The sequence below is a fragment of the Camelina sativa genome, chromosome 8 (genome assembly GCF_030686135.1).
Source record: "Camelina sativa cultivar CO46 ecotype springtype chromosome 8, ASM3068613v1".
Lineage (NCBI taxonomy): Eukaryota > Viridiplantae > Streptophyta > Magnoliopsida > Brassicales > Brassicaceae > Camelina > Camelina sativa.
Genome location: NC_141887.1, coordinates 20,453,099 through 20,470,530, shown reverse-complemented (window position 1 = coordinate 20,470,530; position 17,432 = coordinate 20,453,099). Strand labels below are relative to the sequence as shown.

The window sequence follows — 17,432 nt, the reverse complement described above, 5'->3', positions numbered from 1 at the left end:
GGTTTGAATTAACATTAGTATAAATATAAATATTATTAATTCGGTTTTGAAACACGGGTTAAATCTTCCTTTAAATTATTTGGTCAATACCACTCATATAAGAATATTAGACATATTAAATCAGGGTAATTTAACTAAAATTTTGTAAAACAATTAAATCATTGGCAAAATTGTGACTTAATCCGACAATAGCTTATAAATTACATATTTATGTATTTATTTCCTCTATTATTTTTCTAATAATTGACAATCCAAACAAAATTATTATTTAACTAAACAAAATAAACTAAATATAAAAAACAAAAAAAAATAAAATGTTATTATTTTTTAAAAAATTGTCTCGCAGTGTACCGCGGGTTAAAATCAAGTATATATGCGTTTATCAAATCAAACTATTAAGAAGCAATTTGTCTACAAAAGAAAAGGTACATGCATAGTTCATAACGTATCTGTGCATATGTTTATGTGCATAATTCTTCTGTAAATCTACTTTTGTTATAGTAATTCTGCAAAGTTGTAAGCTAAATTTAGTTTCTTTCATTATACAGAATTTCATATAGTTGTAAGTAGACTTTTTTGTATAAAATTATTACTGCAAAGTTGTCACCAGGCAGTGCTTTCCTTATAGATTGAAAACTATATTCCTTGAATAATTGAGAGCTGACCTGATAATCAACAGCAGCATACAAGTAAAGAACACTATGAGATTTACCGATTTTGTGTCATATTGTTTTATGAGAAACTCGGTGTAATTTCTTTCACCAAAGATCTTACACTGATTCATCTACCAACAAGGGACTTATGCAAAACTTGGCCTCAGTTTGGCACTAGTGAACCTTCACCTATTGTAACCTTGCTTTCTAGTAGAGTGTCCAACCTTGCAACAGCAATGTCAATAAGTTTCTCAGCCCAGTTTGTGTGGTCTCCAATTCGTTTCTCGACTCAGCTAGTGTGGTCTCCAAAGCCTCTCTGGTAGCATTCATCCATCATATATTTGCAAGAACTCTCAAAGCAAGGTATAACCAAATCCTCGAAATACAACTTGAGACACTCGTTTACTGCTTCTTTTGCCTTCTCTTCAATGAAAATGGTTATCTCCCAAAAAATATGATATCGGTGATTTAGTCAACAAAGTGTGATATTTACATAAATTTAGATGAATAGTATTAGATCTGCTTATGTTACACATTGAGAGGAAAAATCATTGAACTTCTGAGTAAGTTTGAATAAATAATAAGTGTGTGATATATGATAGTGAAGTATATGGTTATGAGAGAGTTGAATAAATGGAGGGTTGTAAAATAAAGCATAAAAATATCTTAAGGAATATTCTATGTAATATTCCCTAAGACTTGTAATATAAATACTAAGGTTTGGTGAAGAGTTTCATTCAAGCTTAAGTGAGTGAGTTTGAGTAAGAGTCTTAAGAGTTCTTGTAATCTTTTGAGTGTTTCAATAATAAAGTTTATCCCCTTGTATAAAGATCTTTCTTATATACTTACATAATCTTTTTCCAAATACTTCCTAAACACTTAGCATTGATCCAAAAAACCTCCTAAGTGGTTGTACCAAAAATCATTCTCGAAGTTGGTTTTTCATCTCTTACGCCTAGTGAAAAAAAAAATTCTTCTAAATGTCTTCCTTTGTATCCAGAGAAGGAGTGCATAATGAGTACATGATTTTGGTTCTTAAAGTATTCTTTTGATCAACCAAATTAACTATTAGGGTTATTTTTCTGTATTTTAATTTATTTGACATATATATTTTTTTTTTGTGTGCATTAGAGTGCATAATTTATTTGACATCTATATAGGAATCGAAAATACAATTTCAACTACAAATTTACTAATTAAAAATAGAATTTGTAAATTTCAACTAGTTTTTCATTTCTTCGAAATAGTAAGCTCTACCCTAGTTTGTTCAAAAATAAAATAAGGTGTACCCTCAAAATTTTAGGTGGTCACTGGTTATTGGATTTTAATAAATTCGAAAATTCAACAAAGTCAATTGCCATTGGATTATTCATTTAAAATTTGTTTCAAAATTATGTGTTATTCATTTTATAAATCTGGTGTTATTTGTTTAATAATTTGGATAAAGTAGTTGAAATTTTTTAAAATCTGGTGTTAATCGTTTAATGAGATCTCTTTGGATTTATTAAGGATTTTATTTCACAGTGGCTTTTAACATATTTGAAAATATAAGAGGGTGATACATTTTTGTGTATTTTAACTTAGTTCATTTAAAATTTTGTATATGATTAAGAAATACTTAAAAAATACTGACCTCGACATTTCAATATGTGAATTTTATCCAGTATGATGAATCCGTTCAAAATAACATGATTCTTCCTCAAATTTAAACATTTGTATTTTAAATTTGATTATTTATATCGATTAAAATTTAGTGCGTAATTAACTAATCCTTGAATCATAGTTTTAAATAACACTTGATTTTAACTTATATTTATATATTACGGAACAGCAATGGAATGAAGACAAACTGTGCTCCATAGTAATAACGGAGGATCTTTTTTCTGATCCACCAAGCCTTTCTCCCTTTAACACCATCCCCGGATAATTATCTCTGGAGCTATACTAAAGATGGAAACTACACGGTTAAATCTGGTTATTGGACAGCACTACATGCGAGAGTGGGAGACGACAGACCACGACCACCCCTTGCAACATCCCCTGAGTTAGCTGCTAGTATTTGGAAACTCCCAATCACCCCTAAGATAAAACACTTTCTTTGGAGAGTAGCATCATGAGCAATTGGAGTGGGGGAAAACTTAGTCAGACGAAATATAAAAGTCAATCCAAACTGTGCAAGATGCTGTTCGGTTTTGGAAACTACAGAGCATATGCGGTTCTCATGTCCGTATGCTGTTATGGTATGGAGAAAAATAGGTTTCCCAATAGATCAACTTTGTGATCCAGGCAGAAGCGTAGAAGAAAAACTGTTGTTTCTCCTTGCTCTATTTAAAGACACAACAGTGGACATTACTTTTCGATCACAATCCTTTTGGGTGTTATGGCGAATATGGAAGAGCAGAAATGACCTCGCCTTCAATAAAAAACTAACCACAGTCAGGAAAATCACCACTCAAGCTGCTTCAGAAACAACAGATTAGATAACAAATACAAGCCCTGAGAATATCCAACCTAAACAACGAGGTTCACATTGGCCGAAAAACAGATGGACTAAACCACAACTCGGCTGGGTTAAATGTAATTACGATGCCTCACACCATGACGGAGACAGAGTGTCAGGATTAGGATGGATAATCAGGAACTCCGATGGACAAGTGCTTCATGGGGAAATTTCAAGGTCGCCCAACACCAGAGGAATCATAATGCTCGGCTCTTATCTGGGCTATAAAATGCAGCTGGGGACTAGGTTACCCATCGGTGATCTTCGAAGGTGATAACCAAAATATCACCCGCTTATTAGACAAGGATGGACACAACCACAGACTACAACGCTATCTGGACTCAATTAGGCAATGGCAACCCTCATTCAGCTCGATGAAATTTACTTTCCAACACCGAGAACAAAATTCCTGTGCTGATTTGTTAGCAAAAACCATTGTTGATTCTTCAGTTCCATGGGAAATTTTCAATACTTGTCCAAATTTTTTATAACAGCTTGTAAACTCTAATCTTCACTCTGATCATTAATAAAATTATTGGAAGGAAAAAAAAATTTAGTATATTTTGTCGTTCTAGAAAATTTAAGAGAGGTTGAAAAGGAAATATAGCCAACCTAAGTTTTTTTTTTTTGTGATAATGAAAGTCAGGGCCAGCCCAGCAGGGCTTGAACCATACACCAAGAAGACATGTTCACATGACTTCACTGTTGTACTATGCAAGGTTTTCTAAAATCGATGCCCTCCAGTACTATTTGATACTTTTTAGCACATAAAGCAAGGGCTGCACCTGATGGATCTACCATCTTACATCACTTAACTTGATGGATTTTGTAGCATGGATGCTAATTGTTGAAAAAATTTCGTATAAGCTTCTTGACCTAGTTCCACACTCGACTCACTGTTGGCATGAGCTTGGTCATGGTTTTGCCCTGTTAAGGGATCATATATCGAGTGAAAAGATGTCCAAATTCAAGTTTAATCTTCCCGCCTCAAGTTTAAAGGGAGATGCACATCAACACCCTCAAACCGTCTCGGAGAATCTGCCATGATATGATCAATGTAATCTTTTCTCAAGTTTCTTTAATTCGGATATTATCTGTGTTGCCTCTAATGGACGAGGACTTCAATCTAGGCTCGCTTTAGTGATTATCTTTGTCCAACCCCGGAAACCTACTCCGTTAAGGAGGAACCATTCTCACAAACTGCATATAACCCTTGTACTACCCCCATAATTCCCAGTTATCACCAATCGCCTAATGGAATGAAGTTCGCGTCTGTCTTCTTTTTTCAATGTCAAACCGACTAAAAGTTTTGTGTGGAATTCTTTACCTTCCATGACCAATAGCTTCATGTGAGGAAGGACTCACCTGCTATGTTACGGTTTTGCATTTATCATTTGTTTCATGAGTATAGCTCATCAAGAATCTTGAGATATTTCCAAAAGCTTGAAGGATTTTGATCCATTGCTTTTGAACCTTCTCATGATGGAAAGAAACCCATCTTGTGTCCCATTTGTAGAGCACTCTATCACAAGCTCGTATGGTTATTTGCGCGAGCCGTCTATGACCATCTGTTGGTCGAGGATTTCGCGAAACCCGTCTTCATAGTCGAATCTGCTATGGTACCAGAATATTTTTCAAACATTGCGAGCTTCTTAAAGTTGAGCATCCCCTTGGAAAACTCATGGAACACTTATATTTATTTTCAATGTATTACCTTAGCTTTATGTTGTATGAACTTTCCTCTTTTGAGATTTTAGTTTAAATGAAAATGCTTGTTTTTCCAAACAAAAAACAAAAAAAAGCAAGGACTTCACCAGCTTTAGTTCAAGGCCGACTCTGTTGGAAATGAGTGTAGCTTGGTATTCATTTTCCTAGTTAGATTGATATGTATACTTAATTTTGTGTTTTGTCTCATCCTTTTCTTCTTAAGGAAGTAATATTCTTTTTAACAGAAAGTTATTTACAAGTTACAATACATTTGATTGTCATACAAACTTGGATTTCCAAATCAATTAAAATTTATAAGGCAATAACCGTCACTAAGTTAATTTTCTTTTACATATGCTCAAATCTGAACGTAAATCTTGTTATTTCAAAATCCTACATAGATATCTAAATTAATTAGGAGACATAAACCAATAAGGACCCTTTTCTTTTGTAATTTAACTTGAAATATTTCAAAAACAATTAATATCAAATCATGCAAGCAGTAAATCGTTAAAATTAAATAATACTATATATAAACTAATATTCAAAAATCCTAGAGTGAACAAAATAATTTTTGATAATAATTTCAAAATTGATTATCAAATGACGTATAATTTTGCTTGGATTTCTAACTAAACTAAAACTAGAAATAAATTAGAATCTCCAAAATATAAACCAACATAAATATTAAATTAAGAAGAAATTGTATATATGTTTTCCCATCTATATGATGTACCATTCCAACGATTTAAGGTCTCGGACAGACGTACGAGTAGTTCGGTCGAAAGTATTGCAATATGAATGAAAGGATGATCAAATAAATTATAATATTATATTCCAAGAAAGAAAAAATTTAGTATTTTAATTTTGTGGTCTTATAAAATATTCATTTTGCCTGAACTTTATACTTAAGAACTAGATATTCACCCGTATATCGCGGGGCTATCTTTTTATAAAGAAATGTAATTTGTTTTATAGATTAACTATATATAATTAATGTTTAATTTGTATTTTTGAAAAATATACAATCTTACAGATATAGATATTTAATTAGTATGAAAATTAGAAAGTATTTGGTTTAAGCTTTATTGTTTTATATTATAGTATAACATATAATTAAATAAGTAGTGATTTATAGAAGGAATATACTGTATTTTTTTTTCTACAGATAGTAGTTTTTTATTGTTTTAAATTTTTTAAATATATGTACAAGATAATTTTGTATTGTAGTTCTGTATGTTTAATATATAAAGAATCAGTTAACTTTAGTATATATAGTTTTGTTGTGAAATGCAAATAAAAGTTGTTAACCGTTATTTGTTTGACATGAATTCCACATTTTTATTCTTTTAATAAACTTTGGTTATTAAAATGGACCCAAAATGTGTGTATATAATTTGTTAGAAATGGGAAAATAGCTATTTGAACAAAAAAAACTAACTCAGTACACTAATTACTTACAGATTTATATTACGTAAATACGTAATTGACTTTTGTTTTAAAGTAAACTACTATTGGTTTTTTTTTGGTCTAGACCGACACAATTGTTCTTGTTTTTATCTGACAAAACAAATCTATCATCTTCTCCGTCTTTGTTTTATCTCGTCCATTGCGACATCTCTGCCTATCTTGATGTTTAGTCAATCGATTTCATCATCCTTATTTGTCATAATTCGTCTACGAAAGAGTGCTTAAGTTTTCTGATGAAAAAATAGGAGACATCATTATTAAGTTTCAATCTTTGGCATATCTAGAATAAGAAAGAGTGTTTGAGTTTTCTGGTAAGCTTTGTGTAATTGTGATTGCTGATGTATAATCAGGGTTTAGGTGTAGAATATTTATATACTGATCATTTAGGTCGACTAAACAAACCTGTGCACGCAAAAAATATTCGATTAAGCAACTTGTTGGGGAGAAATGAGGTGTAATCTGTTTTATTTTTGGAATATTTTTGGGATATGATATATCTTAGCATTTAAATTTTATTTATTTTGAACATATATATTAGAGGTAAATAATTGGATATCAATGCGTTGAGATCGAAAATCTTGGCCACGGATCCTCTTCCAAGATTGAAAATCAATTCGTTAATTGATTAGGCCGATTGTTTAGAAAATGTCTGTATGAAAAAATATTATTTTGTAAAATTGGAAACTTAATATTAATTAAATTAATTATAAACTTAATACTTAATATTAAAGGAAGTGGTTACGATTGTTTTGGAAATTTTATTAGGATATGAAATTTTGTTTCCAAAAATAGAAACTTGATATTAATTAATTGAATGAAAAACAAATTAATAATTAATGCTAATGGCATGCTTGTAAATAGGTTTGAACTTCAGAATTTATTTTATAAATGTCTCCAAAAATGTATATATAGATTTTGTGGCTCAGTTTCTTCTCAAAGAAGTAAAAATGTGTAACAGAAAGTTACGCTCGATCATGAAGTTAAATGCAACACATATGATTTTTATACAAACATAGTAGCAGGATGGAAATGAGATCATAACTTTACTGTGGAGATGGAGAATGGTGGGATTAATTGAAAGTACATAAGCCAGTTGTACAAAAAAGTAGTGTCACCAATTGGTACTCGTACTTGGTCTTTGGTGTAGGAATTAGGATGGTCGAGTCCCGCGAGTTTGCACCTGATGATGAGTAGAATATCGTGAGTGACAATGGATTAGAAGATGGTAATGGATCGGCTAGAAGTTCTCTGTTTCTAACTCACTGTTTAGTTTTCATTATCTCTATAATATGAACTTTGCTAAGAACATATTTGCAAGAAGTATTTATCTTCATCCTATTATAATTTTTTATATAGAAGCTGTCTACTAACTCCAAAAGCTCCTTGAAGGTACATAATTGAAACGATTTAAAAATGATTTTTCACTGTTCCATCAAAGTGATTTACAAATGTTGATGACCAGTAAATTAACCACCTTGCAATGTGCCAGATTATATGGTGACAGCTTAGCATTGAATAGCTATGAAAAGGTTGGACATTCTATTGTGACTTTCTCCAATAGATGGGATAACAAGAGGAGAACTTTTCTTGAAATTTGGATTGAGCAGCGTTAATGACCTTTGCATCAGATGAAGGCTTAATTACTTCCGTTCGATAATCATTCAAACTTGGAATAAAATCAAAGGAATCTAATCCACAAAACGACCTCAAGTGAATCTCGGAACTAATCTAAATTACTCAAACTACAACAATTAATAGTATACTTCGTAAATATTAATCACGCTCACGTATATTTTAAAAAATCATTTGAACCCGCTTAGAAGTTGTAACATTATGATGTACATATATTTTAACATCATATAGAAGTGATTCATTAGGTTTTATAGTCATTTCTGTCCAAATATGCATTTAGGAGGTTTAGAAGCATGCATTGAATACATTTGTGTATTTGGAGTATTATTAGGTTTTATAGAGCTCTAAAAGAATAAGGAAAGACTTGGTGTTATTTCTGCAGCTAAACAAGAGGATTGGAAGTATCAGAAAAGGAAAAGAAAGCATTCAACCAGGCACACGGTCGAGTACATGGTCAAATTCATAACGAGCTCCTCAAAGATCGATTCGAATGAAAATCTTTCATTGCGATTCAGCTTCAGCCTTCTTCATGAGACTTGTAGAAAATCGAGTTACTTTTCCAATGTCGGTGATCTCAGGTCGATAAGAGGTGTCGTTTAAGAATTATCCCTGTTTTACTAAACAGATATCACCACACCCGAAGACCACTCTACCATGACCACTCGACCGCTTATGGTCGAGCATTTCAAGCTGCCCTAGTATTTTGTCTGCTAGTTAATTCAGGGCTTCTTTCCCTTACTATATATACCCCTTGTACCCTGTGGCCGCAAAGGGGCAGAAAATATCTTTTTAGGAGTAAGAGAGAGTCAGCAAACCTAGTTTTTTTCCCTTTTAGGATTTATTTACTTTATTGCATCATTATCTACTTTTTCTTGCTTTGTCCAGCATTTTCTTAGTTTGTAATCCTTATAACTTTCTGTGTGTTGAGAATCTGGGTTTGATACTTTGTATTGAATTAAAGATCTCTCTCTTATCTATCTTGTCATGTTAGTTTCATAAATTTCTGGGTTTGAGTATTTAATCATCATGATTTGTTCATCTCAGTAGTGAGTTAGGATTCTGGAGATGGATTAGGCTGGTTTAGGGTTGTGGTTGTTTAGATTGGTTAAGCTTGTTTGATAATATATCTCTTATGGGTTAGATGTGCTATAAGATGTTCTTATATCTGAGAGGGTAAGAACAGATCTTAAGCTTCCTTGTATCATACTAATGTTTAGGTTGTTAGATAAAGCTAATGCTGGAGATTATCATGCTTATCCCAAGAGATTGGTTGTATAAGGTGATTTTTGACAAGTAATGGTCTGGTCCTTTATGCCTGTTTAGTATGGTTTCACCAATGAGAGTTGGGTTAGGATGTTACTTAAACTTGATCACTTCTGTCATGAGAGTGGATTAGTGAGTCAGTAAGATCATTGTCTAGAGATAGCTCATGTTTGATTGAGGTTTGTTGACCAGTTTAGATAGCCACAGCTTGGACACCAGCCCATGAATCCATCTCTAGGAGCCTACTTTGTTATTTGATTGATTGTTATTGCATCTAGTCTTGTTTCATTGCATTCTGCTCTGTTTTAACTTGTTACAATTGCTTATGTTCTTCAGTTATGCACCACTCGACCCCCTGCTCGAACCAGCACTCGACAGAGTGCTACTCGAGCGCCAGTTTACTTTCTTATTTATGCTCTGCTCTTTTCTAGTTTGCTCTTGTTTACTTATGCTTATTAGTTAGTTCTGTTAATCTTCTGTATTTATATTTATGTAATTAGGTTGTTAGAAACAAATCAACTTGATATTTGGCTTAACTTGAATGCATTGATCATATCTTGACTGCTTACATATCACACTCTTTATGGATTGACATTCTTTATGCTACAACAACATAAGGGTATTGAAACACCCTGCATCCCATTCTGATCATCTCTGCTTATGTCTTTGATTGCATCATTCATTCATTGCATAAGTTAAGCTAGAGACTCACAGAAACCAACTGTTTCACATTACACCCCCAATATTTCTAAATAGAGTCCATTGTCCCACTCAAATAAGGACATGTAAATTACATTACAAAGTTTTAAGTTTAAAACAAAAGTAATGAAGTTTAACCTCTTATTCATATTAAAGTCTAGGATGGGAAAAAGAAAAAAGAGTCTGATAATAAGAAGATGATAACATAAGAAAGCCAAAAAAAAAAACTCAACCACCGTTAAGTTGTTGGTTGAAATTTTCGATTTTGTCAGATTCGGTATGAGCGACGGCTGTTGATAAACCGATGTAACCGGGTTGTTTTTCTCTTTCCGCCATTATCTTTTTGGTGGATTTATAGTACGCACCGTATAATATTAACTGCGCCAATCCAAATAGACATCCAATCCCATTTGGTATCTACAAATGTTCATTATGAAATGAACAAAAATTAGTAAAATTATCTATTTTCTTCATTTAAAAAACAGAGAAGCAATTTAAAATTTACAGCCCTACATAAATCTATATACCATTTGTTTCATTTTCATTTTATGAAAGTTCTTTCTTTTTCACAAAAATATTATCATTTTTTTTGTCAAACGTCAAACATTATCAATTTTATAGGTGAAACATGAGATTTTTGAAGAAAGAGAAGAAGACAAAACTCAAAAAAAAAAAAAAAAAAAAAAAAAAAAAAAAAAAAAGAAGAAGACAAAACTCACAGCCATGAATGGGTCGAAAGGCATGACTGCATAGATTGTCCAAATGCTTGCATTGAGAAATCCAGCTACCGATAGCCAAAACGGCATGAACTCCACACTTTTTGTCTTTATTACCATTTTCTTCATATATAATTATTTTGCCAAAAAAAAAGAGAGAGAGATCAGCTTGTAGTTTATTAGTTTTGGATTCTACCATAATTTAGTCAAAAAAATTAAATAAATCCAATCAAAAAATATAATAGAAATAATTAATTAGAGACAAAAACATTTACTAATTCTCAAAAGCAATTAATGAGTCATTTAATTTTGTAGAGAAGATGATTAAAAAAAAAAAATGTAACGTACCATGACAGATAATGGAGAAGCGTACATCATAACGTTGAAAACGCAACACACGATTCCAACAGTCATCGTTCGTTTCTCGGTAGTGTGTTGGAGTGTAAAGACCAAAACCGCGAGAATAGCTATAAACGCGGTTTCAGCCGCTAAAACAGCAGATATTACCAACCGTTGTTTTTGGCGACCGCAATAAACAAAAAAAATGGTAAGGAAAACAATTTCGATCACGATCCCCGTGCCGTTGATTGTAACGACCAACATACTGTCGGGATGCACCGCAGGGAGCCCGTAAAGAACCCAAACCAAACAGTTTATGAGAGTCGCTAAATATGGTATTGGTGAATATGCCTCCACTGACTTCTTTTTCACTATCCGGACAAATGTTGGCCTGATCATATAATGAGACATTAATTACTGTACTTTATTATTAGTCACTATTAATTATAAGTACTTTAACTTCTCTATTGTTTTGGAAGAAAATCTGAACTTTTTAATTGTTATTAATTAATATAATAGGAAAACATTATACTAAGAAAATTTATAAGCTTAAATATTGTGATTACTCTGAAAAAAAAGGCTTTATAGTGATGAAAGGAAAACAAATCTTAGATCTTTCAAGAGGACCATGTCTTAAAATTTATGGAAATAATTTTGGCTTTCTTTAAGGAACCCAATTATACTTATTTAAATCATATAGCAAATACTTACGTTGGTGACAAGAACAGACATAAAGCAATGAAGTTTCCTGCAAATAAGATCATCACAAGTTAAGAAGGAAAAAAAAAAAAACTTGATGTATTCGTGAAATAAGTTGTAGATTTGGAAGAACTGGGCTAACCTATGATTCCGACAATCTTCCGAAGAAGGTTAAGATGTGCAAGCACCATAATTTTTATGTAATTGGTGGTGATGGAAGAAGAAACAAAAAAAGAAAGAAATTGATTAAATGATTTGAGAAACCATATCTTAGCTTTGATGAATCAGAGAAGAAGGTTGGTCGATTGGGTGGTGTTTAAATAGAGATGGATCATAAAGATACAAATGTTATGATATGATGACATTACAAATGATATACATATAAGTGTGATTGTGTGTGCGAATACAATGCATGCACCGTGTGAAGGAAAAAAAAGAAGTTAAGTAAGTCACTGGATCTCGTCTTTTACTTTTAAAACTAATTTTGGAGGCTATTGAATTAAACACACACACTTATGAGACTTGTATATATAGGACAAATATCTTGGTAAGTAGTCATTTGTTTCACTTTAAAAGATATTTTAAGTATTTACATATAGATTAGGAAATTATTTATATTTTATTTTGCGTTTTTAATTAAAACATTATTTCATTGTCTATGTAAGAAAATTTCAACTAACAATTAAAAATTTGTAGAACAGAAATGGTCAGAAAAATATAAAATAATAATAACAATTTCGCATTATAAGTTAGAAATATCATAAAATAAATATTTACAAAAACATCACTTAATGTATTCCCTCAGTTTCTCTAAAACTATTTTTTTGGTTTCATGCTGAGTGTCGTTTTGTATTTAACGCAGATTTTTAAACATATCCAAATTAGAAAGAGGAAAAGTTATTTAGTGTATTATTATATGATAGAACATAAATTTATTTAAAAGAACATAACAATTTGTGTGAAATAAAGTTAGAATGATACTCTATGTGAAATAGTGGAAATAGTACGAAGGGAGTATATAATTTTCTAACCAACATATAATATAGACTAGCACTGAAAGAATTGTTATGTCTTTAGACATAATAAATAATTAGATTTTCTACAACGTCAATGATAGTAGATTGGATGATACTATCTATCTTTTTAATATAGATACTAGGTAATAACCCGTGCTATAGCACGAGCCAAAATATTTATTATAACTTGAAATTATTAATATTGTAACACTCTTATTTTCAGATTATTTCGCAGTTTTCAACCTATTACAAATGAGTATATAGTTATTTTTGACATTTGATTTCAGTGAGTACGATATTGACTCTGACACAGACTACCTTACATGCTTATATAATTATCTCTGGCCTCTATCCTCTCCTCCCGAGTATCTTATATCTTTCGTACTGTAACCTATTGTATTAACGGTCTTTTTATGCTTTTGTTTCTATAAATATTATTGTAAATATTTAAAACGAATACAATGACTGTACTAAGTTATTCAACTTGTCATTTAATTTATATATATAATATATAGATGGTAAAAAAATCTCCAACAATATAGTTGTAGAATTTGAAATATAATAAATATGTGAAATAAAATAAATAAACGAAACGCAATATGTCTATATAATATAAAATGAATTTGTTGGAGTAAATAAATAATAAAATTTTAGAAATTTATTTGATGGGTGAAAATGTAAAAGAAGACCTGCCAAAAGAAAATCTATGATCAAATAATTTAAACAACGAACAAAGGTATAAATTTTGAAAGAATGGAAACAGAGTAAAAACAGAGTCTTACGAAAGTATGCATGAAGATGGATCAAATGTTTTGGAAAACCTTTTTGAAGACGACATTCCTTGTTTTCTTTTGAGGTTTTCCTTTTGAGTCAGTAATGAGGATTTTCAATCCTGATTTACTGCTTACACGGGACATAGCTACATATAGCTGGCCATGAGAGAAAACAGGTCTAGGCAAGTATAAACCAACATTTGAGAGAGACTGACCTTGACTTTTGTTGATAGTCATTGCAAAAGCAACGTTTATCGGAAATTGGCTACGTCTCATTTTGAAAGGCAAACAGGTATTTGATGGTATTAATACCATTCTTGGTAAAAGAACAATTTTACCAACTCTCGTACCCGTGATGATTCTTGCTTGTATAACATGATCAGCCATTTGTGTAATATGTAGTCTTGTTCCATTCATTAGACCTCCATGAGGATCAATATTGCGTAACAACATTACTGGACAACCAATTTTTAAACGAAAAGTATGGTTTGGCACTCCTGAAATCCTAACTGAGTTTAGGAAATCCAGGCTATATGCAGGATTGTCTTTATTTCTTTTATCTGCAGGATCAATACTATCTGAACTTAAGTAAACCCTTTCTTCACCTGTTAAACAATCAACGATTAAAACAAAACTATGTAAAAAAAAAAATACAGAAAAATCATTCTTAGATATAAAATATAGAGAATATTAGCAGAAAACTATTACTAACCTTCTAATATAGATATCATGTGGTCATTTATATTGTTGACATCATCATTCGTAGAACACAAAATAGCTCTGCTTTGAAAATAGCTGGCATCCTTGGCAGTATGTAACGAATTCCCATATATTGCAGTAATGATCGATTCAATTGGAGATGTTACTTCTGTGATAAGCAATTCTTCTGGAATGTCAATATCAACAACTCCATCATTTGGCTCACTAAGTCTTCCTTCTCCAACATCAAGAATCCATTTCGAGAACTCTTCAATCTCCCAGGCTTCATTTGTTGTTATGTTTTGCAGCAACCTCATATTTCTTGTTAGCCTTAAAACTTTACAATGATTCCAAAGGTAAGATGAGTTGAGCGATGAGTTAACTATTTGCTCTCGGCCAGCACCAACAATAACGGAAGTATCTAACGGAAATCACCACCAAAAATAATGACCTTACCTCCAAAAGGTTTATCTTCTGGATCACACATTATATCTCTCAAACTTCTATCCAAAGTCTCAAAGCAGTATTTACTCATCATTGGAGCTTCGTCCCAAATTATCAGCTTTGCTTCTTGGACTAATTCACCTAGATCAGAAGACCTTGACATTCTGCACATTGACGTTACATGAACGTCAAGAGGAATGTCAAACCTTGAATGAGCTGTTCTGCCACCTTCTAACAAAAGAGAGGCTATACCGCTAGATGCAGTATTCAACACTATTTCTCCCTTTATCCTTACAGCAGCAGATAAAACTTTCCAAAGGAATGTTTTACCAGTTCCACCAAAACCATATAAGAAAAATACTCCACCTTTATCTTTAAAAACAGAGTCTATAATCTCATCATATATCTTCTTCTGCTCTTCCGTAAGCATATTTAACCACTCCAAATGCTTCTTTTTTAAATCAGTTTGATTGATGAATCTTCGTTCATCAGCTATTAACTGGTTTAAAACAGGAATATTCTCATTATGAAGTTGGGGCAGAGTTTTAAAAGACTCAAGTGAAGAACCATTTTTTCTCAACTGTTTGTTTATCTCTTGTAGACAAAATATTTTTCTTTCTTCATTAGTCAATGTAAGCTCTGTAAAATAAGATTTGTTAATTTATATACTAAATCTAACATCTAAAAAAAATAAAAACAAAATTATCTTAATAAGATAGTTACTATAATGAACCTGGTCGCTTTAATTCTAATCGTTTCCGCCTTAATATGTCTTCAGATAACATCTCCCAAGTTTGTTCCCATACAATATGAGGAGTACTTAAAACAGCTGCGAGAAGCATATTGACAAACATTTTACGAACAAACTTTGGAGAACACATGAAATGTCCTTCTTTGATACCTTCAATATATTCTTTGTCATCATCTAACAACCCAAGAGCGTAACATGCTTCACGATACGTTTTGTGTACGACACCATTCACAGTTTTAATGTGATCAAAACTGGTAGGACTTCTTATGGAATTGAGAAGTATCCCCAAATGATATGCATCATCTATGGTCGGAGGAACGTAGTTAATTCTTCCTATAGCAAATGTTCTTGTTTTTCTTCTGAAAAAATATTTCTCCTTCTCATCCCAAATAAACTTGCTTGGTATTTCTTCATATAATAACTGTCTAGCTTCTTCATCACGCTTATTAAGTTCAAATAAGGCAAGAAACTGAGATTCATCAAGAGAGTCACGATCCATGACATTCTGTGCAGACTCACCTTCTCGGTAATAAATAGGTTGTTTGCCTTCCTCATGAAAAGTGAGTGGCACAACAGCGGTTTGCCGATAATGTATTGGGTAAGCTAAAATCCTCTACATTGCTTCACATGCAGATACATATCTGAAAAAGGGTTAAAAAACTGATTTATAATGAATAATATAAACAGAAATTGAAATTTTAAACAACAATTTATTTACCTGCCATCAAAGTAATCTTGTATTTCGTCTTTCGATGATGGAGTATTTTCATTTTGGTGACCTTCTTTAGTAACTTTTTTTTATTAGGTTCAACAATGACACCAACTCGATCATTACCTTTGTGAACATACTTAAATAAGTACTTCACTGAACCTTTTTGGTTGCACCACTCCACGTTAATATGAGCATGATATTTAAGCGACAAAGTCCGATTGTAAGGGACAACATATCGGTTATCACATTTGAAACTATTCTTCTCGATAAAACGCCCATCCTTTCTTCTTCTATAAACCGGGTAACCTTCTTTGTCAATGGTGGTGGTTTCAACATTCTGTTTTAGGTAAAGTTTTGAACAGCTACCTTCTTCCATGCAAGGAGATGATGGGTTAGCACTACCACATGGACCATAAATCATATATTCTGATATTATATCATAAATATAAAATAATAATAACAATTTCGCATTATAAGTTAGAAATATCATAAAATAAATATTTACAAAAACATCACTTAATGTATTCCCTCAGTTTCTCTAAAACTATTTTTTTGGTTTCATGCTGAGTGTCGTTTTGTATTTAACGCAGATTTTTAAACATATCCAAATTAGAAAGAGGAAAAGTTATTTAGTGTATTATTATATGATAGAACATAAATTTATTTAAAAGAACATAAAAATTTGTGTGAAATAAAGTTAGAATGATACTCTATGTGAAATAGTGGAAATAGTATGAAGGGAGTATATAATTTTCTAACCAACATATAATATAGACTAGCATTGAAAGAGTTGTTATGTACTTTAGACATAATAAATAATTAGATTTTCTACAACGTCAATGATAGTAGATTAGATGATACTATCTATCTTTTTAATATAGATATACAATATTATTCAAAGTTAGTTTTGTATATTAAGTATTATATGACCAATAAAAAGTTATAGCATGTTAAAATAATTATAGTAAATTTCCTTTGGTTTTTGTTGTGAGTTCATTGCAATGCATTTATTTGGCACATATCAATATTAATTTTAATTTTGAGATGTTAAAAGAATAATGGAACTTTAATTTGGTGAGATTTTTTTCTTCCTTTTTTAAAGAAAAACCTGACTGTTTTTTAGATTTTACCATTGTAAACGGAAAATTTATTTGTGAATTTATAGGCAATTTTTAAGCACTACAAGACGAGCTTTGTTAGGTTTGATCAGTTTTGCATTTGATACGAAACACTCATTTAGAAAAACCACTCAGATTGATATAGTTCCGACTAGTTACGTAAATGTAGCAATACAATATGAGCGTGAGATATTTCTATGGGGAACACTATGAAAGAGATAAGATAAGATATTGAGCATAG

The 17,432-nt window shown here is 31.6% G+C and overlaps 4 protein-coding genes across 4 annotated transcripts; all 4 read right to left on the bottom strand.

Annotated features, from left to right (window-relative positions):
- Window positions 1–9,933: 9,933 nt before the first annotated feature.
- Window positions 9,934–12,179, bottom strand: LOC104707373 (bidirectional sugar transporter SWEET7-like). The gene is made up of 5 exons (XM_010423706.3): window positions 11,821–12,179; window positions 11,691–11,727; window positions 10,989–11,370; window positions 10,644–10,763; window positions 9,934–10,341 (listed from the first exon to the last, which is right to left on the bottom strand). The coding sequence occupies exons 1-5, from the start codon at window positions 11,867–11,869 to the stop codon at window positions 10,153–10,155; spliced, it is 777 nt and encodes a 258-aa protein (XP_010422008.1). The 5' UTR covers window positions 11,870–12,179; the 3' UTR covers window positions 9,934–10,152.
- A 1,318-nt stretch (window positions 12,180–13,497) lies between these two features.
- LOC104709643 (uncharacterized) lies at window positions 13,498–14,483 on the bottom strand. Its single transcript, XM_010426218.2, has 2 exons — window positions 14,180–14,483; window positions 13,498–14,072 (listed from the first exon to the last, which is right to left on the bottom strand). The coding sequence occupies exons 1-2, from the start codon at window positions 14,481–14,483 to the stop codon at window positions 13,498–13,500; spliced, it is 879 nt and encodes a 292-aa protein (XP_010424520.2).
- A 104-nt stretch (window positions 14,484–14,587) lies between these two features.
- LOC147940237 (uncharacterized) lies at window positions 14,588–15,040 on the bottom strand. The gene has a single exon (XM_087461213.1). It carries the CDS (start codon window positions 15,038–15,040, stop codon window positions 14,588–14,590), a length of 453 nt encoding a protein of 150 aa, XP_087317339.1.
- Window positions 15,041–15,332: 292 nt separating this feature from the next.
- On the bottom strand, window positions 15,333–16,494 carry LOC147940236 (uncharacterized). The gene is made up of 2 exons (XM_087461212.1): window positions 16,080–16,494; window positions 15,333–15,964 (listed from the first exon to the last, which is right to left on the bottom strand). The coding sequence occupies exons 1-2, from the start codon at window positions 16,492–16,494 to the stop codon at window positions 15,333–15,335; spliced, it is 1,047 nt and encodes a 348-aa protein (XP_087317338.1).
- Window positions 16,495–17,432: the final 938 nt, after the last annotated feature.